The sequence below is a fragment of the Pyxicephalus adspersus genome, chromosome 7 (genome assembly GCF_032062135.1).
Source record: "Pyxicephalus adspersus chromosome 7, UCB_Pads_2.0, whole genome shotgun sequence".
NCBI classification, from domain to species: Eukaryota; Metazoa; Chordata; class Amphibia; order Anura; family Pyxicephalidae; genus Pyxicephalus; species Pyxicephalus adspersus.
In genome coordinates, this window is record NC_092864.1 from 17,229,706 (window position 1) to 17,257,472 (window position 27,767).

The window sequence follows — 27,767 nt, forward strand, 5'->3', positions numbered from 1 at the left end:
AGACACATTTAGGGGAGTAGTAAGAATTAGAAGTGACATGTTAGAAGTGCTGTCTGAGGTCGTGCTGTGAAGTGATGAGGCTGCTCCGGGCTGTGTGTACAGCTGTGCCCCGGGGTGCCAGGAGGTGCTCTGGGGGGACACAAAATGAAGTTAGGGTTCGCTTTGCCCCCAGCCCAACAGGTAATTCCTGAGGCTTAAAGAGAACCTGCATTAGACCATGACATTGTACAACAATACTGAATGCTGCCTGTAATATAAGTAACCAAAGAACTGCATACTGCCCCATTCACCATCAATATTTTAACAGCTACCCAAGACACTAGGGTGACAACGCTGCTTCTCTATACTGTATGATGAGTGGAGGTTGTCACCCTTAGGACAGGAAGTGCCTGTTAGGTATCAGTGCTCTGGCACCAACACACCTTGTCAGGTGACCTTCCATTATAATGCACAGTACCACCGTGATTATTTCTCCCATTGACAACTCACACATCTGTAGTACTTATTATTATTAGCCAGTAACTGATGACTGTTGTGTCTCTTCCCAGGATTTCTCCACTTGGGTGGGCTGCGCACTGCACTCTACAATTATTTATTTGCTAAGAAGCACGGCGGATCTTTCATTCTACGACTTGAGGACACAGACAGAAGCCGGCTGGTTCCTGGAGCAGCTGAAGGCATAGAAGACATGTTGGAGTGGGCAGGTATATGCGTGTTTGGGCTGATTAGGGCAATACAATCATATTTTATATTGGGAGGCTGCCATGGTCATTGCTGCAGAGATGTATAATTGTCTGAAAGGCAGAATGTACATGATAGTCAGATGGGAATGCCTTGACCTCTGCCAGGAAGAACAGGAACAGATACAGAGGCGATCAAGACTGAATGGGAGCACAAAGCCTCCTGGGATAACTACAGCTCTTGGCTGCTCCTTCTGCGGATGTCCTGATCTCAGGCATGTTCAGAAGGAGCCCTTTCATCAATGGAAGAAAACAATTGCATGCGCAGTGAGATCGGCAATCATTTTACCCCGATCTACATCACCCGATCTTGTGCCCAGTTCGAGTGATGCAGGAAGAAGATGTCAGCGCCCGGTGGACCGGGCTGAAGTTGAAGTAATACCCGGGTTACATACGAAATAGGTTTGCTCTTAAGTTGAATTTGTATGTAAGTCAGAACAGGTAAATATTTTAAATGCAAATTGGGATGAAATTGAAAACATGCAATTAGGACAGATGTTTGTCTCAACATAATATTAGGCAGCCTGGTGTCAGTTACTGTATAAAAATCCTCACTGTGAGCTAATCACAAACCGCAAGCTGTGCTTTGATATGCAAAAAGAAACAACTGCAGAGTTTGTTTTGGTCATTAAAGAGTTACAAGATGTTACATATCAGCTCAGCTCTTAAGATCACTCACAACTTCAGCTGTGTTTAGCAAAAGATTTCTTCTGCAGGACATGCAAACTGCTCCCCCCCCCCCATCAAGCCTCTGTCCTGCACATAGCGAGCAAGGAAGCCCCGTTCATATCTGGGAGGCATCCGTATGTCGGATGCCTTTAACCCGGGGACTACCTGTAATAAAGGTAAGTGTGTTTTTTTTTTATTTTGGGTTTAGTTTCACTTTAAGCAAAGTACGCAACTATAGCCTGGAACAGCGGTCGCCAACTGCGAGAAGATTTTGGGGGTCCATGGCTCTCATACCCTGAGCAAATCCCTGGTCCAGGGAAGTGGGCCGGCTGTGTTTCACAACACAACCTGCTCATTCTCCCATCACAGGCTCAGATCTGCGATGGCAAAGTGGGCGGGGTTATGGTGTTATGACATCACTATGGGGGAGGTTCCTCCCCTTTGATTGACAACCGGCACCCTGCGCATGTGCGTTCAGGAACTGGTAATTTTAGGTTGGCGACTGCTGGCCTGAAACACATCTGCCAAGGAGCCTAGAGCTCCACCTGACACTGCAGAATATTCAAAAAAAATGTATATCTACCTGAAAAATGAAAAAAATAAATCACCATACATTTATTTAATGTACCTAACATACCACTTTGATATTTGTTCTTATAAGAAAATACTGTTTACTGTCTTAGGGATTCCTCCAGATGAAAGTCCAAGGAAAGGGGGAATGTTTGGTCCTTACGAACAGTCCAAGCGACTAAATCTCTACCATGAAGCTATTCAGACTCTTTTGGAAAGTGGGGCGGCATACCGGTGCTTTTGTACCCCACAGAGACTGGAACTGCTTAAGAAAGAAGCTCTGAGAAATAAAGAGACTCCGCGGTATGTTTATAGAGCGTTATGAATGCATATAAACACACAGAACACAGGTGTGAATTCCATAGAATTTTCTCTACGTTAAGTTCTTAGGAGTGTTGGCAAAGTAAATAAAAATATTCCGTAATACATGCACTTTTTTCTTTGTTTTAGCCATTTAAAACTGCTTCAAGTGCAGAAAATGATACATATTGATGTGCTTGAAGTATAGCAAGCGCCTAACCTCCTGCTTGAGCTGACAACACAGTACTTTATATTCAATTGCAAGATAGCATGTTGTCAGCCCAAACAGGAAGCTAAGAGCTCACTGGATTTCTGGCCTATCAATAGCTTTTTTATTGGCAGCACACTACAGTTCAATGCTATCCAACATCCTTTCTCGACCTTTTTAACATGAGGGAACCCTTGAAATAACGTTCAGATCCTAAGGACCCCCTGCTATAATTACTATATACACAGCTCACAGTATATTAATGTGGTGGTCAGTGGGAGGAATGTCACCCTTACAGATAGCCAAAAAAGATAATTGGTGTCATTTAAACTGACCTGAGAGGTCTGAATTGTTCATTGCTCAAGGTTGAGAAACAATGCCATGAAGCAACACCAGCCTTGCTTGATGGATGACAGACTTTTACCGCACCTCTTTCCTAGCAAATCAGTGCATTAGAACATGAGAAAAGGGCTCTTGGGAGATGTAGTTATGGGAGAGTGCCAAGTCAGAAGGAACTGAGCTGCTACAAAATATATAGAAAGTAGGAGTAATAAAAGCTGTATCGTACTATAGGAACAGGAAGAAATAAATTAATGATAGGGCATTTTCTAGGTGCAAGAAGTTTGGGATTACATTTCAGTAATGCATGGACATTCTATTTTAGGTAGCCATAGATTTCAGATGACAGCTGCACCGTAAGCAGAGGTCTTCCTGCTGGCTCTTGTATATTTTTATCACTTTAGTCCGCTCTGGGCTGAGGAAGGAGAGAACAGAACAGAGGAAGTCCTGGAAGGAATTGCTGTGAGAAAAGGTTGATTAATAGGCAGCACAGTGGCTCAGTAGTTAGCACTTTGGCCTTTGCAGTGCTAAGTCCCAGGTTCGAATCTCGTCCAGGGCACTATCTTCATGGAGTTTGCATGTTCTCCTCCTGTTTGCCTGGGTTTCCTCCGGGTACTCTGGTTTCCTCCCACATTCCAAAAAATGAGCAGTTAGGATAATTGGCTTCCTTCCAAAAAATTGACCTTAGACTGTATTAATGACATATGACTTTGGTAGGGACATTACATTGTGAGCCCCTTTGAAGGACAGCTACTGACATGACTATGGACTTTGTACAGCACTACATAATATGTCGGCGCTATATAAATACTGTATAATAATAATAAGTTGTCATATGGTCTTGTGAATGCTTTCAAGTGATATTTGCATCTGTGGTGTCTTTGCTTTTTTTTCTGCTACTTGACCGTAAATATTCTGATGATAAAAAAAAAAAAAAGAAGCAAAGAACATGGTTATATTCTCTCTCTAGTTCTAGTGTAGTGTCGTGACCATATATATACCAGTCCTCTAGAGGTACAAATTGGCAGCAGAAAAGATTACTTTAATTTTGGGCCCTTCACATACTCACTTTCCTTCTGTTCTCTATTACTAGGCATAGAGAGAGATTCCAGTTCCTCTGGGTATGAGGATCATGTGACTTACTTCCTTTTTTCCTATATGTCAGCACTGGTGCTTGGTGGTAAGCCCAGCACTATCACATTTATTTACACTGGGATTAATCACCTTGCTTCTGGCATCAAACAGCAAAGTATTAGGTGCAGCAGGGTTCAAATACGGTATAGGTCTGCTTGATCGTCATACATGTTTGTAACCTACATGAACTCCTTTTTCTTGTCCCCATCTGGCAATGTACTTTGTCTCTAACTAGAAATAAGCTTTATGCAAAGGTCTGTTCACTGTCACCAGGTGCTAGATTTGTAGATTTCTAAAAACTTAATGTTAGCATGAAGTGGGTTACGTAAATATCCTTTGTAATGATAAGTGTGATACAATGATCCATTTTAGAGAATATGTAAGATAAAGTACTTTAAATATGTTCTTTTTTTTCCTCTTGGTAGGTACGACAATCGCTGCAGACATTTAACCCCAGCACAAATACAAGAAAAGCTTTCAAAAAACTTGCCTTTTGTGGTACGGTTTCAACTGGTTGAGGGAGCTCAGTCATTTAAGGATTTGATTTTTGGATGGAATAATCATAATGTGGCAAGCATAGAAGGGGATCCGGTGATCCTAAAAGGAGATGGCTTTCCCACCTACCATTTGGCCAACGTGGTAGATGATCACCAAATGGCTGTGAGCCACGTGCTGCGAGGAGAGGAATGGCTGGTCTCCACTGCCAAGCATCTACTTCTATATCGCGCATTGGGATGGCAACCTCCATCATTTGCTCACCTCCCTCTCCTTCTCAACAAAGATGGCAGTAAACTGTCTAAACGACAGGGGGACATATTTATCCAGCACTTTGCCAAGAGTGGATACTTTCCGGAAACCCTGCTCGACCTTATTTCAAGCTGTGGATCAGGATTTCTGGGTAATGCTGGAAAGTGAGAGATGTCTATTTTAGAACAATATGGAAATAGAACCGTGCTTGACAAACAGCGAATAATAGAAAAAAGCGAAAGTAATATACAGTGGATATGTAAAGGTTTTTCATTAAAGTGGGGGAAAAAAACCTGCAAAAGACAGTCAGTGCTCAATACAGCATCCCCACCTATAACCTCCATCTATACATCACTACAGTGTAGGGACATAGAATGAATACAAAGAACAATCAGTGGAACATGTGGGTTTTAATCGTTGTCTTTTGCAGTGTTTTTTCATTTAGGGTAGACAACCCTTTTTTGTAAAGTAAAATATCTGTTTGCGGTTTTTTTTTTAAGTGCACAACCCTTTTTTTTTAAATGATGATGCTCGGGCATGCGCATGAAGAGGGAAAAAAACTCATTTTTTTTCCAATCTATGTCATCCAATCTCGCACTTGCGTCAGGTAATGTAGGAAGAAGAACCTGAAAGAAGAGGAGAAGATGGCGGCTCCTGGGGCGCCGGCTCAGAGACGGATACTAGGACGACGCAGGACCCAATGGAAGAAACCTCTGGACTGACTGGCTTCTTGAAGATAACTGTATTTTTTTGTTTTGGGCACTTTTGAGTTTACTTCTTCTTTAAACACTATCCTTGTAGTGGGGTTCCCCTGCATTGCACAGGTTAATTGTTTGATTTTAGTTTTTAGGATGTAAAATGTATACATTTTGGGACTGGATAGACAGATACAAATCTTTGGCAGGTAAAACCACTACCATAGATGCATTTCATCTGGGTGTTTATTTTTTAGTAGTATAGTTAGGATAGAAAAGAAAAAACTACCTTTGCTGTGGGGCCACCCCAGCACTGAAAGGGTTACATGATCTTTCTTGTCTAGTGGTACAGCAAACAGCAAGTTTCCATCACCCCCTACAATACAGAAACAGTTAATATGTACAGTAAGTGAGAAGCCAAAGGGCCTCCTACAACCTTAATTGCTGAAGGAGCATGCTATCTTCCATGAGGGGGGAGAGGTAAGTAAAAGTATTTTCAAGCATTCTTGGAGTTCAACCAAATAATTAGGTTTTTTTTCAACTATTTTTTTCTGTAGTTCAAAAAATGTTTACAAAGGGGAAAGAACCAATGTTCAGACTGAGCAGTGAGCTAGCTTGGCTAAAAAGTCACTCCTATAATTTTCACCAGAAATGTATTAGGAAACATTAAAACGGAAGTAAACCCCCCAAAAAAATTACACTTTCCTTCAATCCTGCAGATCTGTTGGGAGGTTCCTTCCATCGGGTTCCGCGTCATCCCAGTATCTGTCTTCAGCTTGGTGCAGAGGGAGCGCCAGGCGTCGACATCTTCTCCTCTTTTCTTCAGTATTCTTCTTCCTACGTCACTTGATCTCTCCTTGCACAGCCACGAGAACAGGTGACATAGATTGGTAAAAAACTTACCGTTCTCACTGCGCATGCATGGGATCGGCAACTTTTTTTCTATTGATTAAAGGGCTTCTGTGGATGCCTAGGATGCTCCAGCATGCGCAGAAGGAGCAGCCAGGAGCCTCCCTGGAAAGCATGACGTAGATATCCCATTAGGCTCTGCGCTCCAATTAATTCTTGATCGCCTAGGCAATCAAGAATTGGGGTGGTGCTGCACCATTTTTTTTATAATAAAAAGGGTGTTGCACTTATAAAAAACACAAAGAAAATTTTTATTTTAAATAAAGGTGTTGTCCAAATAAAAATTCTGAGTGTAGGTACGCTTTAAGAGAAACAAAGCAAACAAAATCTGTCAGGTCTAGCAGTCCCTACTAAAGAAAACTTTCTTTTCTATCGATGTTTCTTTTGCAGAGTTCCCTCTCATTTCCTGTATAATACAACATCAACCATACAGGAAGTGAGAGTAAATCTGTTTATCTAAATAGCAGTAAATGCTCGACAGAAAAAAAAAATTTCTTTGCCATCACTTTGTTTACAGATACAATTGAGAGCTAGGCTTTTGCAGATCTCATGCATTGTGTTCTTTCTTCTTACAGGAAATCAGATAGGTCGTACTCTGCCTGAACTAATAGAGCAATATGATTTGGAAAAAGTCGTCAATCACTCAGCACTCATAGACCTAAATAATCTGCCAGAATACAACAAGTAAGTGTTATTTATGATGGGGCATCCGAGAGATGTGGTGGCTGCATTATGGAACAGTGTAAATTCTAATTTAATTGTAATAATGAAGTATTATTTTTGGTGTAATGTTTTATTTTACTAAGAGCCTCTCACTTTACTTTGTGATATGTATTGCTATTGTGATTTTTCAGGAGTTCCCTTTTCAATTTATATTTAAAAAACAATCAGATATTTTCCCAAAGCCTGACACTGCACGACTAGAAAAAAAGTGGATGTAGATATGTTAAGCAGCAGGCCTCCACCTACAAAGTTTTATTTTGGGTATTGGAAGCATAGAAAAAGTTTTAATTTCTGTCTATATGTAACATTGGAAGTTTATAAGGCTTTAGGACTTTGCAATTTGTGTGATGATAATAATATACTAATCAGTGACCAATTTTCACGGTGGTTTTGATTGTGAAATATTCTTGATCTGGGCTAATTGCTCACTCTTACAATTATTTACTATCATTGAGAGACCTTGTGATTGGTTGTTTGCAAACCCACAATCATTGACATATCGCCTAGTCTTTATGGATGCTAAATAAAGAGAAGGATTTTGTACACAATGTACTTTAATGACAGTTTACAGCAATTCCTAACATTTATGATGGTACATCTGGTCCCCTTCCTATTAGGATTCATCTATCCAAGCGGATTGAAAACATAGAAAGTCGTGCGGAGCTGGTCACAAAGCTGCAGACTTTGCTGCAGGAGAAATACAAAGATGTGAAGTTTAATAAAGACTATATTGAGAGGATACTGATACTGAGAAAGGTAAGATGATAATATGGGCAAATATTATTTATTGAATATGGGTTCTCTTTTAAACTAACCACCAGCAGACATGAGGCATGCACCCAAAAACTTTTGCATGTACTCCCCCAAGAAGGTGCTTGAACATAAAAATAGTGATTGAAGTTCATGAAGTTCTTCTGCACCCTAGTATTGGTACATCACTGTGATGGGCAGTCTAATGGTGGGGGTGGGCCTAGCTTCACTAGCTGAAGTGTTAATTGAAGTGGAACAAAACCTTGGTGGGAGATGATCGTCTGCCATAATCAGCAATACACACAGAATACTTGCCGATAATGGCACATTGTTACCTTGTGCTGTCACATTGCCATCCTTGCAGCGGGCTTCACAGCAGGCTTACATGGAGATGACAATTCTGTTTATTTATTGGGCAATGTAACTTTTGCTTATGCGCAGAACTTATACTATCCCCGGCACTTGGCTCTAAGCTAGCTTGTTATTTAGCACAGAAACATAAAGCCACCAGGAGCCAGGGAGTTAACACTACCTCTTGTTTTTTTTTCCTTGATTTAGACATGCTATAAGTCTCTTATGACACAGAAAATCTGGGGCTCTCATTATTATAACGCCAACATATTACGCAGCGCAGTACATTAAATAGGGGTTGCAAATGACAGATAAAGACAATGAAAGGAGAGGACCCTGCCCCGAGAAGCTTACACTCCAGGAGATCTCTTAAGAAACAATCCAAAAGTACAAACATAAACTTCTAGATGCCAACTTTTCATGGCAGCTGTCATTTTAGTGATTTGGAAGCCAATTCAAATTCATGTTAAAGGCAACACAAGGTGTGAAATTAACTTCACGTCTGTTTTTGTATGAAGCATTGACTAATGAAATTGAAGATGATTTCTAATTGCTTGTTGTTATGTAGACAATTATATACACATATACAGTTGATTTAAATCTATTGCTGCAGAAATTGACATTGACAACTGGGACAAGAACAAATTACCTATTTATTCATTCTAGTTTGTTTCTGGCAATTGTAAGTCCATTTTCCCATCCTCTGATTAGCAGCTTTTAGAAAAAGTTATTCTTTGCGAATTGGAAACCATTTTTGGAGCTGATTCACTTAGAGATTTCCCCTGGCTGTTCTAAACAGAATAAGCAATGAGAGGAGCAGACATGTAGGCTGTCTCATACCCCATTTACAAGCTAAGAGTAGACTGAGTGCTTGCCGTGTAAATTCCTTCTTATTTACAGTGTGCTGTCTTGTGTTAGACAGCATTATGAGGCATAGAAGATGAATAATTTCTCCATTGTGCTGCATTATACATCTGCCTACATCATATTTTATTCAGCATTAGGAGAACAGTCTTAGAGCACTGAAGGATGATGGGACTTGTAGTTCTATTACTAGACATTTGAATTGATTCTTAGTTTTCTTGCAGAACGTCTTGTTGTTTCTGATTTATTTAATGTACAATTTAAAGAGTCATTGTCACCTTGTGCACTCATTGCAAAGTAGTAGTGATTTTGTAAAGGGTCTCTGAAACTCACCTTGCTATAACCCTTCCTCCATGGCACCTTACACCATTTCAGCTGGTGTCTGACCTTAAAGTATCTGTGATTCTCATGGACATGTGACTGTGCTTGTACCTAGCAAATGGCTGTTAAACCCCAGAATTGGCACAAGAGAAGAGGTCAGGTGTTCCCCTATACATGGCAGTGATGGAAGCATTTGTGGCAAGGGAGATTTTTTCCTTTACTTTAATTTCCTGATGATTCTGCCAGTAACACACTTCCTGGGTTAGGGTGATAACGCTCACTCGCTTAGACAAACAGAAACAAAATAGTTTTATAGTTCCCCACCCGTCCCATTCCTCATAGAGAAGCCTTGTCCTGTAGACCTCAGATATAGCTCAGAACAGTACCAGCTGATAACTTTAATATTATTTATCATCTCACATGATTTTTGGCAGAATGTAATAAGTATTTATCTGCACTTAAGAGAAGTTCCTTTTTAGGATCTATATACCTTTGTAGTTATCCAAAATAAGTTAATTTAGTTTTTTTTATATATTTATTATGCTTCTACTAATTGAATTTGAACTTTTCAGGGACACCTGTGCATGCTGACAGATCTCCTGTCTCCAAGTTACTCCTATTTGTGGATTCGACCCTCTGTACACCTTAAAGATTTGAATAGCTTGTCAAGTGAGGCTACTGAAATCGGGACTATGGTTGTGGGGTGTGTATACTTCTTACCCCTGCATCATTTAGTTATTAAGAGCAACCAATCAGCTTTTCCTGTTTGATTTTGTAACACTAATTGGAGTAATACATACTTTATCCAATGTACACAGACATTATGAGATGATGTTCATGGTTCCATTCATCCATCTAATTCTTCAGTTTATGAGAATGTATGGTGTGAAAGTCTCCTATGTACAGTGTATTCAGATGTACATGGAGTAGGTTTGCATACACATGTAATACAGTATAGTAAAGCAATGCTCCTCTGTACAGGGTCTTCAGATGGACATTTAGTAGGCTTACTTACAGTACAGTGTCCTTGGATGTACATGGAGGAGGCTCACATGCATTACAGAAAATAAGGTTCCTCCGTACAGGATTCTCAGATGTACAATGGAGTAGGCTCACATACACATGTTATACTGCAAAGAAAGAATGCTCCTCTGTACAATGCACTTGTATGTACATGGAGTAGGTTTACATACACATGTATAACATTTCAGTTGAGGAATGTATTATTTATTTACATAGCGCCTGCATATTACAAAGTGCTTTACAAAGTCCACAGTCATGTCACTAGCTGTCCCTCAAATGGGCTCACAAGCTAATGTCCCTACCTCAGTCATATGTCATTAACACAGTTTAAGGACTATTGTGAGGGGAAGCCATTTAACCTAACTGCTCCTCTCTACAGGTTTCTCATATGTACAGGAGTAGGCTCACATACACTTGTATTATAGTACAATAAAATATCGCTTTATACACTGTCTTCTAACCTACACTGTTTCCATTTCTAGGATTTTACAGAATAGCCACAATGACCTCAACATGGAAACCTTAGGTAAAGAACTGAAGCTTCATCTGCAACACTTGAAAGCCACAAAGTACAACGTCTCCATGAAACTTCTACGAAGGATTTTGAGTGGCATGGAGGTAATTCATTTAATTTCCCTAAAGCAAGTCTATGTATATTTATATAAATTATTTTTTTAAATATAGCATGTTGGCAGCCACATAAATAGACCTTGAATTTTAGTGCCAGGCTTTTTTTTTTTTTATTTTAATCCTCTCCTTTAGGTTGCAAAAGAATAAAAGTAGCTTTGGAATCAACACTTTCTCCCTAACATTTTTGGTTCCCTCCTGGGACTTAATTGTAGAGTCAATAAATAGAAGTGAATGTCTGGTGTATGATTTTGCAATTGGTATAGGACTCTTTCCTTTCCAATAATAAAGTATTTTTTTTCCATAGGCTGGGCCCAGTGTAGCAGAGATGATACTGGCTTTGGGTCCTCAGGAATCTATAGAACGAATACACAGCGCATTGTCTAGTTGAAGAGTGTGGACTGGCTGGATCCAAAGTGCCAAAAAAGAAAATCTGCTGTATTTTTTTTTTTTATACAGAGACATCAAAGATGAGTATGAATATGGCTAACTATAGCATGTTAGCATGAAAAGAGAATCTCCTAAAAAGTGAATAATTGTACCATTTTGTACATACATTTTTTGTAAATAAAATATCTAAAATACAAAGGCTAAAGTACTATTTTGTATTTGAACTCTGAAGCCTATCATTTGAACTGAAGCCTATCATTAAATTGCTGATTATCACAGTGGACAGGTGTGAATGGGGCCTTAAAATGATCAGTCATTATTATTAATTTATTGTTTGACCTGCATTTACAGTGGGGACATTAAGTAACTGACAAATTGCAGAGAGTCCATGAACATGCAATGTTATAGAACAGCAGTCACCAACCAGTGGTCCGTGGCTCTGGCCAGTGAGGTCAGGGGAAGGACCCCCCCCCTGGGGTGGGCACACCGGCCAGAGCTGCCAAAACAGATCGCAGGCTCAGACACAACCCACCCACCCACTCTCCCATTGCAGAGTCAGACCTGCAATGGGAAAGTGAGCAGGTTCTGGCATCATGACGTCACTCTGGGGGAAGTTTCTTCCCCCTTTGAATGACATACGGTTCCCAGGACATGCACGGTCCAGAGTCCATAAATTTAGTAGTCCGTGAGGTCCAAAAGGTTGGCGACCACCAATATAGAAGGCAGCCCATGTAAAGGCAATGAAGGCTTAGTACTGTTGTACTAAAGACAATGAGTTAAAGCAACAGTTGTGTACTTGTAGTTGTGTAATATAGTAATTTCTAGTAACAGTATTGGGATAAAAACACTGGGGCTGCTATAAATACAAGTTAATAATACATCTAATGCTATCTATATTTTTATACTGCCTGTTGTGCAGCATTGTACCCTTATTTCAACACCAATATAAAAAGTTGAGGTATTCTACCTTCATCAAAACTGGCATGGGAAAGAAGCAGATTAGTAAAAAAGGAGTCATATGACCCCTCTTCTCTTTAGGTAACTTTCTCATCCAGATGACACTAAACAGGCACTGCTCTCAGCAATTTACTAATCGTTGCTCCAGAAGCTTTTATTCCTGGGAGTCCGTGTACTCAGAAAGGGGTCAGATGCTGTACCCAACTTTCTCAGCCAAATACATACAATCAGTTTTAACACCTAGGACAAAGCAGTGGGGATGGACACCCACTGTATTCTATCTGGAAGGCTGGGAGTCACACAAAAAGTGTAGAACGATCCAATGACCTTCAATAAAAATTCAGAACATTTTGAGAAGGGAAGGAGGAAAAAAAAATAAATAAAAGAGCACCATATTTTTCTACAAAAACACCAGATCCATTTTTTGCAATCATTTTTTATTTCAAAAATAGGTTGTTGGCACCTAGCAAATTTTTTCTTTGACTAAAAATTCTATATAATGAACCATCAAAGCCCCAAAAAACACATGCAAATTGCAATGGGTCCTACATGCAGCTGCCTCCATTTAATTTACTGTGTTTCAACTAAACCTCAGGACAAACAATATATACACATATTTATTCATATCCTATTTATACTTCCATTTACTGGTGAATAATTGTCACTCACTTTAGAAAGTCTTAGGGCTTGTTTACACATGGCAAAATGCATACCGCAGTGTGGTGACATTCTGTATGTTACATGTAACATGTTAATAGGCCCACAGAGGGGAGGTTTCATTTCATTTCAATAGATATGTGAATCCTTTGTCACTCAGCTCCCCAAATTCTCTTTATTGGCTTCAGTGCGGATGTGGTCTATTAGAAGCAAACCATTTGCAGCAAGACGGCTACAGTCTTCATCTGGGTCTTTCTCAACAAGATCTGTAAGGAATGGAGACTTCGTTTAGAATAATGAGAAGATCTAAGCAAAAGAAGACGTTTTCCATGTTATCTTTAAATGGCAGTAAATTGTGGACACACCTGATACTATAATTTTGAATGGAAGACCAAATAGTTTGATCGCCTTTTCGCTGTCACTGTTTGCCAAAGCAATTAGCATGGCAAGGGGCAGCAGGGTGCCTGAAATAGCTGAGGTAAGAGGAAACCTGGAAGTAAAATGACCTACCAGAAAGGAAACAGGTGGAACACCATCAGCCCAGCGCCATTCCATCTTCCTCCCATTGGACACGGGGCACCACAACAGTCTTCCTAGTTTTTCTTTCTTTTCTATGTCACCCAATCTTGTACTGCGCATGAATGATATTCACACTCTTTCAGTTCCCATTTAGGTTTATATAGTAAAATAATATATTTATTTAATATAAAGTAAAAAAATGTGATGGGTTCTTTTTAAGCCAGTATGTTTAAGGCAGCAATGAAGGGCACCCTGTCATCCCCAACAGCTAAGATCTGACAGCTTTGCACAGTGGAGCTTAGGAAAAATGTAAAGTTTTTCCATTTAAAAAAAAAAATGTCATTAGCATGTTGATAAGGGGAAACCAGAGAAAAAAAAATACAAGCAGATTAAATCTCAGCTTTAGGGAACGTTTGGTACAACATTCAAATGCACACAGGAAAGAGGAGTGGTAAAAATGACTATCAATCTCACCTGATAACCAGGATTTCATTTCCATGACCAAGTCTCCCATATCAATCAAAAGCCTGTCCCAGGAAACAGTTAGCAGCACAGTGCAGACACAAAAGATGAGACCCTGTCTGACAAAACTGTACAGAAAGATAACGAGAATGTTAATACGTAAGTATTACTTATCACAACCTTTAAAAAGTGAGGGCAGACTATCAGACACCAGACCAGATGAGGACTGCACCTCGGAGTGTGAATAAATGAGAATTGCTTCTCAATGTCTGATAAGATGAGGACTAAGGCTATGTATACATTAGATGAATGTAGCTGGAAAATATATCTTTCCTGATTGTTACCAGCAACACTAACACACAGTGCTGTTGAGTTCTTTAGTGAGAAGGGAGGACTAGCAGGAGAAACTGCGCCCTGCTCCGTGAAATACAATGGTCATCCCTGGTCAGTAATTATTTATCTGCAAGATGGACGACATTGTAGAACCTCTGTTCATTGCACACAAGCTTGTGATGGTCTTGGACCAAAATTTAGCCTGTGTACAATAGAGGACAGAGGTGACCATTACCTAGAGCCAATTCTAAGAGCTTCTTCAGATGAGGACTATTTATGATCACTTAAACAAAAGTTCTATTGGATGTAAAATCAATTTGCAGAAACTTCATTACAGCTGATTATTCTATCACCCTAAATTGACCCATAAATGAACTGGTGTCTAAAGCTACATACACATGCCAGATGGTTGGAGCCCATGACAAATGATTTGTGCCCCTCCCGTGTGACAATAATTATATGTACAGTGGTCCCCTGACCATCAGGGCAGATTGATAAAGGACTAAATGGGAATGACTGCTGTACTTCTCTATGGAGGACAGCACAGTGGGGAGGTGCTTGCTTTTCCTTCCCCTCCACTCTCCGGAGTAACAGAACATTTGTTCCTTCATCTGCTAAGTTCTAATTTTTCAGATTTATAATGTAGTCTAGTTCATTTATGTAAATTTTTTTTCTCTCAGGGTCTAACCCTTCCCCACCAATTAAAGCCAACAAAAAATGTTCTTCTATAACTAAGCAATCAAAGATGCAGAGTAAGCAGTCATACTCACGGGTCAGTATGATGGTTAAGAGCCCAAACCAACTCCAACATTGCTTTCCCCATTTGCGTCACGGTCTAAAAATAAATAAATAATAAACCAGGAATCCTTAGTTGTCAGTTATATATGATTTTTATTATTAACCTGTATTTATATGGTGCAAACATATTAGGTTTTGGATTATTACAATAATGACTGTAATTCGGCATTAACAAGGGGTATTCCAGAAAACAGAAAGGCTGGGGGCAATTAGTGGTGGAGAAGTACAGCAGAGAAAATCTCTGGACAGAAAACTGCAGAGTAAAGCTACGTACACACGTCAGATTTTTATCGCCCGATAATGGGCATCGGCCAATTATTGGGCGAAAATCTGCCGTGTGTACAGTCGTTGTCGTCCATCGTCCGAAAGACCGTCCTGCCGGATCCACGGACGATGGACGACAACCGATCGTAATGAAAGCGAAGGGGAGAGCGCGCAGCAGGGTGCCGCTCCGTCGCTCTCCCCCTCCCCTCTCCATAGAGCATGAAAGGTGCTGTATGTACAGCACCGTTCATGCATCGTGCACTCCCTTGTCGTTGGAAAGGATCGTGAAAGATCCTTTCCAACGACAAAAATTGCAGGTGTGTACGCAGCTTTACTGCACAGCGGATGACACAAACTTTAGCTGTCCTACCACATATAGCTGCTTCATACACCCCAGATGCCAAATCTGGAATAATATAGATTGGTAACTACCCACTTGTTTCCTTCACATACAACTTACCGGGGCATGCTGTGCCAGGTGAATCAATATGCCCAGCGTCTGTACCATTCTTCCAAGAACGAGATGGTCTGCACCCAGAGGGTTAAAGGTGACAACAGGCCTTTAAACAATGGAAAGGAAAAATAGCATACCATGTTTATATTATAAATTGATTTCAGAACTGCAGAGTCTATGAACAAAAAAGAAAATCTGTGTTCAAGCCAGAAATGTTTTCAAGCCAGGTGGTAAGAAATTGTAGGCAGGTGGTAGCCCCTGTAATGTTACCCAACTCTTTAGTAACCAATAAAAAAAAAAAATAGCCAGGTGTTTGCCAAAAGTGCCAGGTGGTGCACCCAGCTAAAAGAAACTGGGGAGAACACTGCTAATGTACATTGGGATAAGCATATTTGTACATACTGCAAAATCCAATCAAAATGAAAAATATTAAAAGGTCTCCAAAACCTTAAAAAACAAAAAACATCTGACTAACGAAGGTTTCTTTAGTTCAACACTCAAAATTAATTCCCTTTTGTCAATCAAATGCAGATTTGATGAGATGGCTCCTGCCATTGCCATTTGCTGAGCCAGCCCACCCACCACAATCCTGGTACTACACTTTGCCACCAATCATCTGTGCAACAAATCCCCATAGGCAGGAGGATCTACAATTACAGGTTAGTGGAGTGTCTTTGGATTCCCAAAAGTCTATTTTGTTCTTCTCCATTACAAAGTAAATTGACGGGACCAGAAGTTTACAAAATATAGATAAGGCACTATTTTCTTTTCATTTAAACCTGCATACATTGACAAGGTGATTGCATTTCTGGTAAGATCAACAGGTATGTCCAGTTCTCCAAAATGTTAAATCTCATATATTGCAACTTACCCGATTCCTAAATGGTTGCATCAGTTTTCATCTGCAGCAGGCTTTTTTTTTTTACCTAGTGATCCTGCCAGTAACAAACTTCCTGTCCTACAGTAGCAATACTCCCCCCCTTCTGTATCTAGCATTGTCACCCTATCTAAAAGGGCCTACCTAGGGAGTAGTGTAGTGTTTTCTACTGTATAGATAACTGGTAAGTATGTTATAGTGTTAAAGATGTCAGTTTAGTACTCAGGAAGTTACATTTTTTAGGATCAACAGTTTTTTTACCCCATACTTGCAGAAAATGTTCAGAGCCTGAAAACAGAAAGCTAAAGCAGCCAACGCTGAATGACTGGTAAGCTGCAATATTTAATATTTGTCTTCCTGGCCGTAGATATAACCAGTGTAGCACCAGCAAGAGAAATTTAAATGTTACAACCAACACAGACTACAATGATATGTTACTATAACCGATATTCAGAATACAGTGGCCAACTCATCTTAGTAAATGTAAATGTTATATTCACCTGTCAAAGTTCCGGATCAGAGGGAAGAAAAAGTCGCCAGCAACAAGATAATATCTGTTTGGGGCTGGAGTTGGGGGGGCTTGTTTCTGACCCTGGGGACAGTAGAACAAAAGTCATGATTTTGTGTAGGGGGCACTTTGCTCTAAAGGTTGCATTTGTGTTTCCAGCAAATACCTTGGAAAAGTGTTTAGTCTTGCTTGCGATCCTCTCCTCCACAACTTTCCTCCAGTCAACAGGGCCATCACCCTTTGAGCTAGAAGCCAAACGGGGATCTCCAGCCTTTGCTTTAGATTGGGGGGGAGGCAAATTTGAAAGTTCCTGAGCAGCTGATGCTAAAACCTGACAAAGAAGAAAAATCTTAAATTATAGAAAAAAAAAAAAACACAGAGCTCAGCTCTGTGTTGCTGCTTTAGTCTGCCTGACCACCCCAAACCCAATTTGTCAAATGCCTGAAATAAGAATGGAATCTGGGTAGGACAGACAGTTTTTATTTTCACACTTAGTACAAGGTTGAGGTGCTACTCCATGAGAGATGGGCAATACAATCCTTTACATTTTCTGTCCTCACACACCAGATAAATGTTTATCATGATTGTTTTAGTCTGTGTAGTAAGTTTTAGGTACTAAATTAACCAACCATGTAATAGTGCTATCGAAATGTAACCGATCATAAGTCTAACTCATGGAACTAACCCCAGCTCAAAGTCATCACCTATGCACCACCATCATAAAATGGGTCCAAATACCACCTGATACAGCCACCCCACCACACAAAGCATTTTACATTTTTAATTAGTCTGGTAATGTCTTATTTTCTCCAATATAACTTCACAGCTGAAGTTATTGACGTTTTAAAGCTCTCAAAGACTGAAGAAAATAGACGATCATGTGTGAACCAGGGTGATCCAGCAAACTTGGCAACTTTTTGAATCCTGGATCAGAACGATTCCAACTAGTAGCAAATGGTTTCCTAGATCACCAAAGTTCTCTCATGATAATTTATCTTTTCTAGTCATTGTGCAAACAAATTCACTCCTTCCTAAATGGTGCATAGCGCACAAAACTCATTATCTCATACGAAGGAATACATACATCCAAAATGTCCATTCTTTGACGCAAGCTGTAGTTTAAGGAGTAGAATTCCCCAATCAGATACTTTGACACCTGTCCAAAAAAGAAATAAATGCTCTAGCTGCACTCACAAGACAAGGGAATAATACAAGTTTTAGTCAAAATACAAAGTGGATGGATGGTTAGAAAATCTTACCGGAACAGGATCAGTAACTGTAACAGACACCATGGATATTAATCTAAGCTGTGTGAAATGCTCTATCCCGGAATGATCATCGAGGTTTAAGAGAATTTTGGCAAGTTCGGTACTGACCTAAACGAGAAGTAAAGCACAATTAGTGGATGCAGTAGACCTTAAACACACAATGTCTGAGCAGCACAAGACAGACATAAAAATAAGGCAACGAACATGTCAGATGATTCTCGTCACATAATCGCCTCAGGGCTGATATCAGCCAAGAATCGTGTGTGTGTGTCGCATGTCCGATGCCGTTCATGGATCCATAAACAATTGTAAAACATGTGAAGGGGAGGGAGAGCAGCAGGGTGCCATTCCATCATTTCCCCCTCTCTTTAGTGTTTTATTGCTGGAAAGGATCATGAAAGATCCTTTCCAGCAATAAGATGTGTGTACACAGCCTTAGATGCAATGCTTATTTTGTTTAATAAATTGGCAAATGTACTGCCACCTTCAGAATTTAATGTCAAAGCCATACACAATCACATGAAAGAATACAATGTATATCTTATTCTCAAGAAGGCAGCCACTGCACTGCTCTCTCCCTTTGTACCCGAGAAGCCAGCGAGTGCTGTAGGGAACACAGAAGATCATTTCTGGAAATATCCATTCAAATTCAATATATATAAAAAAAAATATATATAAAAACCTTTAGCTGGAGATTTCTCTTTACTGGAGTGTCATTTGATAGCAGGTGCAGCAAGAGAGGGTAAAAGACACTAAAATTATGTGTATAGCTTTTATGGGTAATTCCCAAACAAAAATAAGGCAGATTTAAATACAGATTCAGATTTAGCATTAAAGTATTGGCTAAGAAAACATACTGTATATAGCCATGGAATTATATAGATAAGGAGTCTAAAGTAGAATTATTTAGGGTAGCCCTCTATATGCTACATAAAGAGATTTTGAATGCTTAAGGATTAAGGATATGGGGATATAGGGATCTAGTCCTATTTTCCACTTTTAATTAGGATTACACAGGCTTGGATATCCCTGCTGTATATAACTCTCTTCCTAGACATTTCCAAGAAAAGAGAGCTGACCCTTACTAAAAAAATAAATAAATAAATAGGTTGAACACAGGAAATTGCTTTTGTAAGATATTTAAGGAAAGGGTCAATTGTAGGCCATCAATCATTGAAGACCATTTGTTAGGATATCCTGATAAGTGAAAGGTCCAAAATAATCCACAAAGGTAAATCGCAAAATGATTTTGCTGCTTCAATGACAGGGGATGTTTCAGGTGGATAGAAAAAAGGGGGGCTAAGCAGAAACTAAATATACCAGTAAGCAGAACTTTATAAAAATGAACATTCAGAAAAGGCAAAGTTTTTCCTGTATATTCATCACACCATTGATTATTTTTCTTTGTTTGCTCAATTAGAACCAATAGAGATAGGACTTAAAATTGAACTAGAGATTTGCTTTAAAGTCTCCTTTCGTACCTCTTTGGTGGCAGCAGAGTTAGCGCGAATCAAAAGGGGCAATGACGTCATCGCTATTTCTAGCTTCTCCACATCATCAGATATAAGCGCTACAGAGATAAAAAGAGAAAGACAGGATAACAATGATGGATGCAAGGGACCCATATCAGCCTGTCCTAGGCATAATTGGTATTCACCAAATAAAATAATGAATATAAAAAAGTATGATATAAATGGGTGCCCATCTTACCTTCCATGCAATCCCGTATATATGCTGGAGCTTTGATCTTCTTCAGTTCAGTATCTGCGCTCATGTCAAAGGGATTCAGGTCATCATCACTGTTGCACAGATTTGGAAAAAAGAATTAAAATGTTTAAATTGAAGTAGGATGGAAATGTAGTGCTGGGTTCTCTGCTATCTAGAAAATACAATCCACTATCACACTGAACACTTCAGAGACCCTGTCACCTTACCCATTGAGAGCAAAGTGATGACACCTGTGGCATTCAACGGTGACCAGGCCTCATGATGTATTTAATCTGGAGAAGATGTGAATGGAAAATAGGGTTCCTAACTTTAGCCTCCCTTTTACAATAATGGTGGGCTTAAAACCAGTATGAGCCTTACTGCCATAAATGTCTTAGGCAAAGGCATTGCCATTCCACAACCCACTCAAGCCAGAAAGTACAGTGCAGTTCTAAAAATTTCCTTGAAGGCTAAAAGCAAACAGAAGTATAGAAGGCTGGTTAAGCTTTTGAGGGGGTCTGCTTTATCCTAACATGAGAGGCAAACACTCAGTATAACAGGGTCCATACAGCTAGCTACTAGTACACACGGACAAGTATCAAGATATTAAGCCTTGATGCATTTTGCACACCATACTCATAAGGTTTATAAACAGGCAGCTGATTTGCAAGGCTCCCTATCTTTTCTTCAATTCTACAAATCATAACAGTAACTGAACTTCAATGAAAACCTTACCTATCTAGTTCTGATCCTGACCCAGTATCTGTTTTTGGTTTCTCTTGACGTTTTTCACCCTTAGGGGCTGGGACAGCAGAACTGTGAGGGAAAACATGATTTTTTTTATTACAAAACTTTATATTACAAGATGCCTTCACACACAGCCTGAAGCATCTATTAAACCTACTGACCTCTTAGATGGAGCTTTCGCTTGTGCTGGAAGGTCTGATGGACAAATACATGGAGGGTTAAGTAGTGCCTTCAGTTCCCTAATGTCATCATCCTCAGTATACTGCAAAATACAAAGAGCTTGTGTACATTAGATGTGCTATGACACGTAGCTTTTAAGGCCAACCCCAGGGAACATAAATGGCAGGAAGGCTTTAAAAACCTTGTTCAATAGCTAGAAAAGGTGACCTACCTCAAAGGTCAGTCTGGGGCCTGAATTGTCAATTTGTAGGCTCAGACACTCTGCAACTACCATTCCCAAACGCCTGACTGGAGGAAGAGAACTTTCCAGGTAAATGCGAGTGCCACAAGTCAAACCATGCACCAGCTCTGGCAAAAGAGATAAGGTCGGTTAGCAGTGGGTAGGGAAAGTCAATCAAATCAAAATCACAGAAATGCTGCAAAGTCTATTACCAGGTTTGGAACCCTCTAGTTCTTGTTTGCTCAGAAGACCTATGCAGATGAAGATACAACGACTGATATGCAGCATTTGGGGGTAAGGCGAGTGTTTCACAATGTTATTAGATGACCAAAGCTCCAGAAGATCCCACAAGACCTGTCACAAGAGCACACAATTATCAACATTCGCAATACTGATAACGCCTGTCCATATAAACTGTATACTAATCCCCTCCTACACACATAGTAACACATCTTATTGATATACTACATTCTTGTTTATCTGAATCATTTACTACCTATCCACTAATATCACAGTCCTGTTTATCAGAGCTATCTTCACCAATATCTACATATATGTTTATCCTGTCTACAGAATACTGCCTCTCTACTCATTTATCCAATGCTGTTTGTTTGGTCTAATATTATTAAACTATTAATAGTTTAAAATAATGTTCAGCATCTCAGAATATCACAGTGTCACCAAACCCTTTCATATTCTAACTTTTTTTAGAGCACCTCTAACCTAAATCCTTCGGTTATATTGCATAGAGTTCAGCTATTAAAAGTGCCTGACATTAATAATACAGGAGAAAAAGCAAAACATTATCTTTAAGATAAAAAAAAAAAAAGTTAATTACACATTATATTTACAGCAATTTTCTCCAACTTCTAAAAAGTACAAGTTTACCTATTCAGGTTAAATGAAGTTAAATTATAGATGACTTAGATAGAAATATATTTTCTATTTGAAGCATAAAATATTTACCAGTCATACCCACCTCACTCAACAATGTTCGGCAACTAGGTTCTATAGCTAAATATCCGAGAATAGTTTGCAGCATCTCTTTCTGGAAAGCAATGGGAAAAGAACCATTTTACAAACAAGTTTCACTGTGATTTCCATTTGAGTCATTGCCGAGCTTTGCCGTTACATTTACCTTGTGACCATATTGCAGGAACAGCAGCTTCTGAGTGAGAATAAAGTTGGCCTTTTTATTTTTCAATACTAGATCACCCAGTATTTGGGAAAGTGCAGAAGGTCTAAAAATAACACAGGGACATACAATAAAGATTGCGGCATTACAACAACAAACAGATTCCACAGCACATTCAGGATGAACTCCAGGTAGATATAACAAACACTAGTCAATGCAGCTTGTGTATGAAAATGGGTTGTAAAAGCATCAGGCCCTGCTAGAGTTAGCACATAAATACCATATCACTATGCTGCCTCTCCTTGATATTCCATTCAGCCTGTTGAGTTGTACATGTGATCTAGCTTACCTGCTGCAATAGAATAAGCAACCAGGATAAACTCTTCAAAATCACAATATGTGTACCGTACTTTTATTTAGCTTTAGGCGGAGGACATTAAACCTAGAAGCTTAACCAGACTGGACACAGAACTAACATTTACCCGGGTAACATTTGCACAAGCCCAATTATCACGGGTTCCATCCACCTATCAGGAACAGAACCAATTAGTCTCCAGCACATCCTCTGCCAGATACAATCTGATTTAATCTTGGTAGTCAGGTGTGGTAGTAGAACAGAAAACAGCTCCTCTGTAAACAAACATAGAATACATTTGTTATTTATGCATTTATATTGCATATATAGCAGCATTTTACATTGTCCACAGTCATGACACTAACTGTCAGAGTTGCTCACAATCTAATGTCCCTACCATAGTTATTGTCAGCAACAAAGCCTAAAGTCAATCTTGGGAGAACAGAACCGACATACCACTATGTTTTTAGGGTATGTGAACAAAATAGATTGTTAGAACATTGCTATGCATTTCAGGTTTATTGAAAATGAGGATAGGTGGAAGCCTGCAGAAAAGAGCTTTGCTTAGAGATCTACAGATAGATGGAAGGTTGTGAGGTTATCATTTCTTAACCACATAGGCTGACAGGCCAATTTTAGTTGTATGTTCAACTAAGAGTCTGATACACCACCTATGTGAACACTCATTTTTTTTGTGTGGAGATGTCGTCTATCAGCAGTTGGCAGGCTGCCCACAGCCCAAATAACCGTGGCCCTCTAAATGCAGAGCAAAGGTCCATCTGTACTAGTCCCAAGTAGATTAGATTTTATGATTTCTATATAACAATAAAAATCATTAACCACCCTGGCGGTATTCTCAAGTGTGGCCCAGGGTAAAAATACATGCAAAAAGCAATAACCCTTAGCCACACTTGGGGGGGGGTCACAAAAAAAAAAAAAAAAACACACCACACACACACACACACACACACACACACACACACACGTCTTGTCCCATCGGCATCCTGCCTGTGCGACGGGAGGTTCAAATAATTTTGTATTGAATTCATTACAAAATAACTGTACTGAATCCAATACAAAGAAATATTTATATTATATAAATACATGCTACCGTATAGTTATATTACAAGTTTCTGTATTATGCACCTTTTTTTAACAGATTTTTAGTTTATTAATAATTATTAGACATATTTGGGCGAGTTTTGCCTAAGAATTATAGGCCTACAATGTAAAATAGATTTCCATGCAAAACAATGTACAGCTTTTTGCGTAAAAATACGGACAGAATTAGAACACCAGGGGGATTAATAAAAGTTTTTTTTAAAATGTGGAACCGTGTATAAAAATATCACCACTGATTCTGTATTGATTTGCATTACTGACAAAAATTATTTTACGGTTATGTAGCTACTGCACAAAAAAAGCAGCCGTTATGTGACCAATATTATAGGGTGCTTTGCTTTACTGCTATGACTCTTTCACATTGTTTGCATCTACTCACTTTGCCGACCTTGCATGCAGACTTTGCCCAAAAGCTGGGACACAAAATTGATGGAGCAGCCCTTCCCATCTGTAAATGAAAGAGAACACAAAAATAAAAATATGACAAATAGCTTTGTCATAACAAAATAATAATCTATGTAAGGGTAATAAATGCTACCCCCCATATAGCAGTGGGTAGGTCGTATCTTAGGGTATGCATATCCCTCTGGGAATCTGGATACATATGGGGGGCTACCACTAGGCCTGCTTCCAATGTGGAAGATTATCAAACCTTGGTTTGACATTTGACAAATGGAGCATCAAGCTGTCATAATGTGAAAATGTTTCTTATATTACATACAGTACATAATATAGGTGCAATATATTATTGCTAAATTTGCTCTGCTGTTCTTTGAATGTTGTAAAAAAAAAAAAAAAAAAAAAAAAAAAAAAAAAAAAAGATATGAATTATCTCTAAATAGATGTTGGGCTTCTTCACTAAACAGTAGTTGCTACTTAATCCACCCCAATTACCTCTTAAGGACATGGACACTATGTGGAGGACTTTCAGTATGGCGGTTCCAACACGTGGGAAGTAGTTTTGTGGATAGAAGACAGACTTGTTATTTTTTTGCAGACAGTTAGCCAAGTAGTCGGGCAAGTTACAGATTTTTGTCAAGTAGACTTCATGCAAGACAGGAGTTGTAATGGGTGCCAGCTGCTGCTCACATATCTCCCAGATGACCTCTGCCAGGGCCCCACGCTGCAAGAATTTCTCTAGAACGTTAACACAGCAATCTAGGCGAGCACAGGGCCTTTTGTAGACAAATAAATGAAAAGGGTGAATCATGCGTTTATTTACTGTAGTTATAGTAATCTATAAAGATGAGAAAGTCAGCAACTCATAATTCATCAGTGCTGCTGCACCTTACTAAAAGGACATGCTGGATACCTTGTTCTACAAATGTCAGTGTTCATTCTTTCAATACAACTGAGATCTATAATCTACTGGACTTTAATATTTTAGATTAGAACGTTATTCATGTTACCAATAAATAAGCATAGTCGTGTCACGTTAAATAACAATGCTCAGCAGCACGGTGGCTCAGAGGTAGCACTCTTGCCTTTGCAGCACTAGTTCCCAGGTTCGAATCTCGGCCAGGACGCTATCTGCATGGAGTTGCAGGTTCTCCACGTGTCTGCGTGGTTTTCCTCCCAACACATGCAGTAAGGTTAATTGGCTTCCCCTCAAAATTGACCTTAGACTACAATAATTACATATGACTATGGTAGGGACATTAGATTGTGAGCTCCTTTGAGGGACAGTTAGTGACATGACTATCAACTTTGTACAGCACTGCGTAATATGATGGCACTATATAAATACTGTGTAATAAGAATAATACAGTTCTTGGAGATAATGCTGTTTCAGGTTTCCTGCTGCCATAATCAAAATCTCAGAATCAGATCAGTCAGTATTCCTGGCACGCAGCGTAGATCACATTACCAAATGTTCAAATAATCTCCACTGATTTCCACCAGCAGAGCCAAGAACTAAAGGATCCTCAACTTCAGCAGACACCATCGCTATGTACACACGTCAGATGATTCCCGGTCGATACGAGCCACAGGGCTTATCTCAGGCAAGAATCCAACGTGTGTACAGAGGCTGGTTGACGTTGTTTATGGATCCATCCTGCCAGATCTATGAACGACAGAAGACGAACAACCACAATGGGAGGAGAGCATAGTGGGGTGCTGCTTGCTCGTTTTCCCCCTTCCATAGAAAAAAACAGCGCTGTATATACAGAGCTTGTCCATTCATCGTTCAGTCTTTTGTTGTTGGAAGTGGAACTAATATTAAACCATATTTATACAGTTTAATAATAAACAGTATAAATAAATAAACCGTGGGCAGCACGGTGGCTCAGAGGTAGCACTCTGGTCTTTGCAGCGCTAGGTCCCAGGTTCGAATCGAGGTCACTATCTGCATGAAGTTTGCAGGTTTTCCCATGTCAGCGTGTGTTTTACCTCTGGGTACTCCGGTTTCTTCCCAAATCCCAAAAACATGCAGTGTTAATTGGCTTCCCCCCCAAAAAAATTGACCTAGACTGTATAAATGACATATGACCATGGTAGGGACAGTGGATTGTGAGCCCCTTAGAGGGACAGTTAGTGACATGACTATGGACTTTGTACAGTAATATGATGGCACTATATAAATACTGTGTAATAATAATAAAAAATAATATAGTGCTGTACATTAAATAGGGGTTGCAAATTACATCCAGATACAGACAGTGACAAAGCAGGAGGAGGGGACCCTGCCCCAAAGAGCTTACAATCTAGAATGGCAGGGGAAGTATCACACACACACACAGAATAGGAGGGGACATGACTATGTTGGCGATATAAAAATACAAGATGATAATAATCTCATAGAACCCTGATAATAGACATCCTTCACACTCTCACCTTGTCTGCCCTATGCTCTCTAACAGCACCAGGAAAGCTTGGTCTGCAGGCCCATCAATGAAGAAGCTGTCCCACAGATCCAGATGTTCTGAAGTCAGAAGGTCTATCCATTGGGGTCCCATTCTGCACACCAAAGCCCTGAGAAATGGTGAGTAATGCGTTCTACAAAATTCGGAAATCTCCCGGACACTGGCTGGATTATCACCCTTTCCAAGGTAACGTTTCATGTTGGTCAGAACTCCCACCAATGCATCTTTATCAGTGATGTTAGACAGGTCATTGAGGGCATCATGGACCACAGAGCGTACAGACATACTGTCCTGATCCACCACTGAAGGGGCTCTGTAATCTACAATATGAAGCACAGGTAGAAAAGAAAAAAAAGGTTAAAGCTGAGCTAGAATCCCATGCATTGCAACCTCACTAGCAATAACATGCTACAATGTCATTTTTACATTTGCAGTGATCCTGCCATAAAGGCATGTGCGCAGGCATATCCTGATATAGGGTGACAATGCTTTGTCCTGGTCTCCAACCTGTTCACAAGGTTGTCATCCCAACACATGCATTGCTGAGAATATAGGCAGTCATGTGGACATGATGATCTTTTCTGCTATTACAGGTAACACAGTCACTTTATAATGGATGCAGGTTCACTTTAGAGAAGGTAAGCCATATAAATGCATTATAATATACACAACATGAAGGTACCACCACCCCACCCCACCCCACATGTCCCTGGCATGCTGTATTATATTACAGTACCCCTGTCCAAGAGTCCGCTCAATAGCAGGGGGGTGTTCGGCGAATCCAACATTTACACCTCCTTACCGAATCTTCAGCACGATAAATTCGCTCCACGATAGAGCCAAGCCTCGTTCTGTACTTGTCACGTGACTGTCCAAAAGCGAAGCCTCGTTCCAAGAGTTCTTCACAGATCACATGACCTTCCTAGAGCCAAGCCTCGTTTTGAAAATTCTCTTTTGCTCATGTAATTTTCCACCAGCCA

At 39.8% G+C, this 27,767-nt stretch overlaps 2 protein-coding genes across 3 annotated transcripts; one reads left to right on the forward strand and one right to left on the reverse strand.

The window, feature by feature from the left end:
• The first annotated feature begins 22 nt into the window (after positions 1–22).
• On the forward strand, positions 23–11,558 carry EARS2 (glutamyl-tRNA synthetase 2, mitochondrial). Its single transcript, XM_072417665.1, has 9 exons — positions 23–180; positions 549–704; positions 2,093–2,282; positions 4,386–4,858; positions 6,887–6,995; positions 7,652–7,790; positions 9,893–10,023; positions 10,826–10,961; positions 11,278–11,558. The coding sequence occupies exons 1-9, from the start codon at positions 75–77 to the stop codon at positions 11,359–11,361; spliced, it is 1,524 nt and encodes a 507-aa protein (XP_072273766.1). The 5' UTR covers positions 23–74; the 3' UTR covers positions 11,362–11,558.
• A 1-nt stretch (position 11,559) lies between these two features.
• On the reverse strand, positions 11,560–27,725 carry TELO2 (telomere maintenance 2). Of its 2 annotated transcripts, none has more exons than XM_072417664.1 (21): positions 27,590–27,725; positions 26,759–27,107; positions 24,818–25,098; positions 24,303–24,371; positions 22,929–23,076; positions 22,450–22,552; positions 22,291–22,359; positions 21,524–21,665; positions 21,303–21,439; positions 21,073–21,173; positions 20,900–20,980; positions 20,168–20,256; positions 19,939–20,027; positions 18,449–18,565; positions 18,274–18,345; positions 17,356–17,520; positions 17,182–17,273; positions 15,811–15,910; positions 15,059–15,123; positions 13,968–14,083; positions 11,560–13,240 (listed from the first exon to the last, which is right to left on the reverse strand). In XM_072417664.1, the coding sequence occupies exons 2-21, from the start codon at positions 27,070–27,072 to the stop codon at positions 13,131–13,133; spliced, it is 2,460 nt and encodes an 819-aa protein (XP_072273765.1). In that variant the 5' UTR covers positions 27,073–27,107; positions 27,590–27,725; the 3' UTR covers positions 11,560–13,130. The 2 variants fall into 2 exon arrangements, with proteins under 2 accessions (XP_072273765.1, XP_072273764.1); XM_072417663.1 differs by having other exon boundaries at positions 27,524–27,670.
• Between the last annotated feature and the right edge of the window lie 42 nt (positions 27,726–27,767).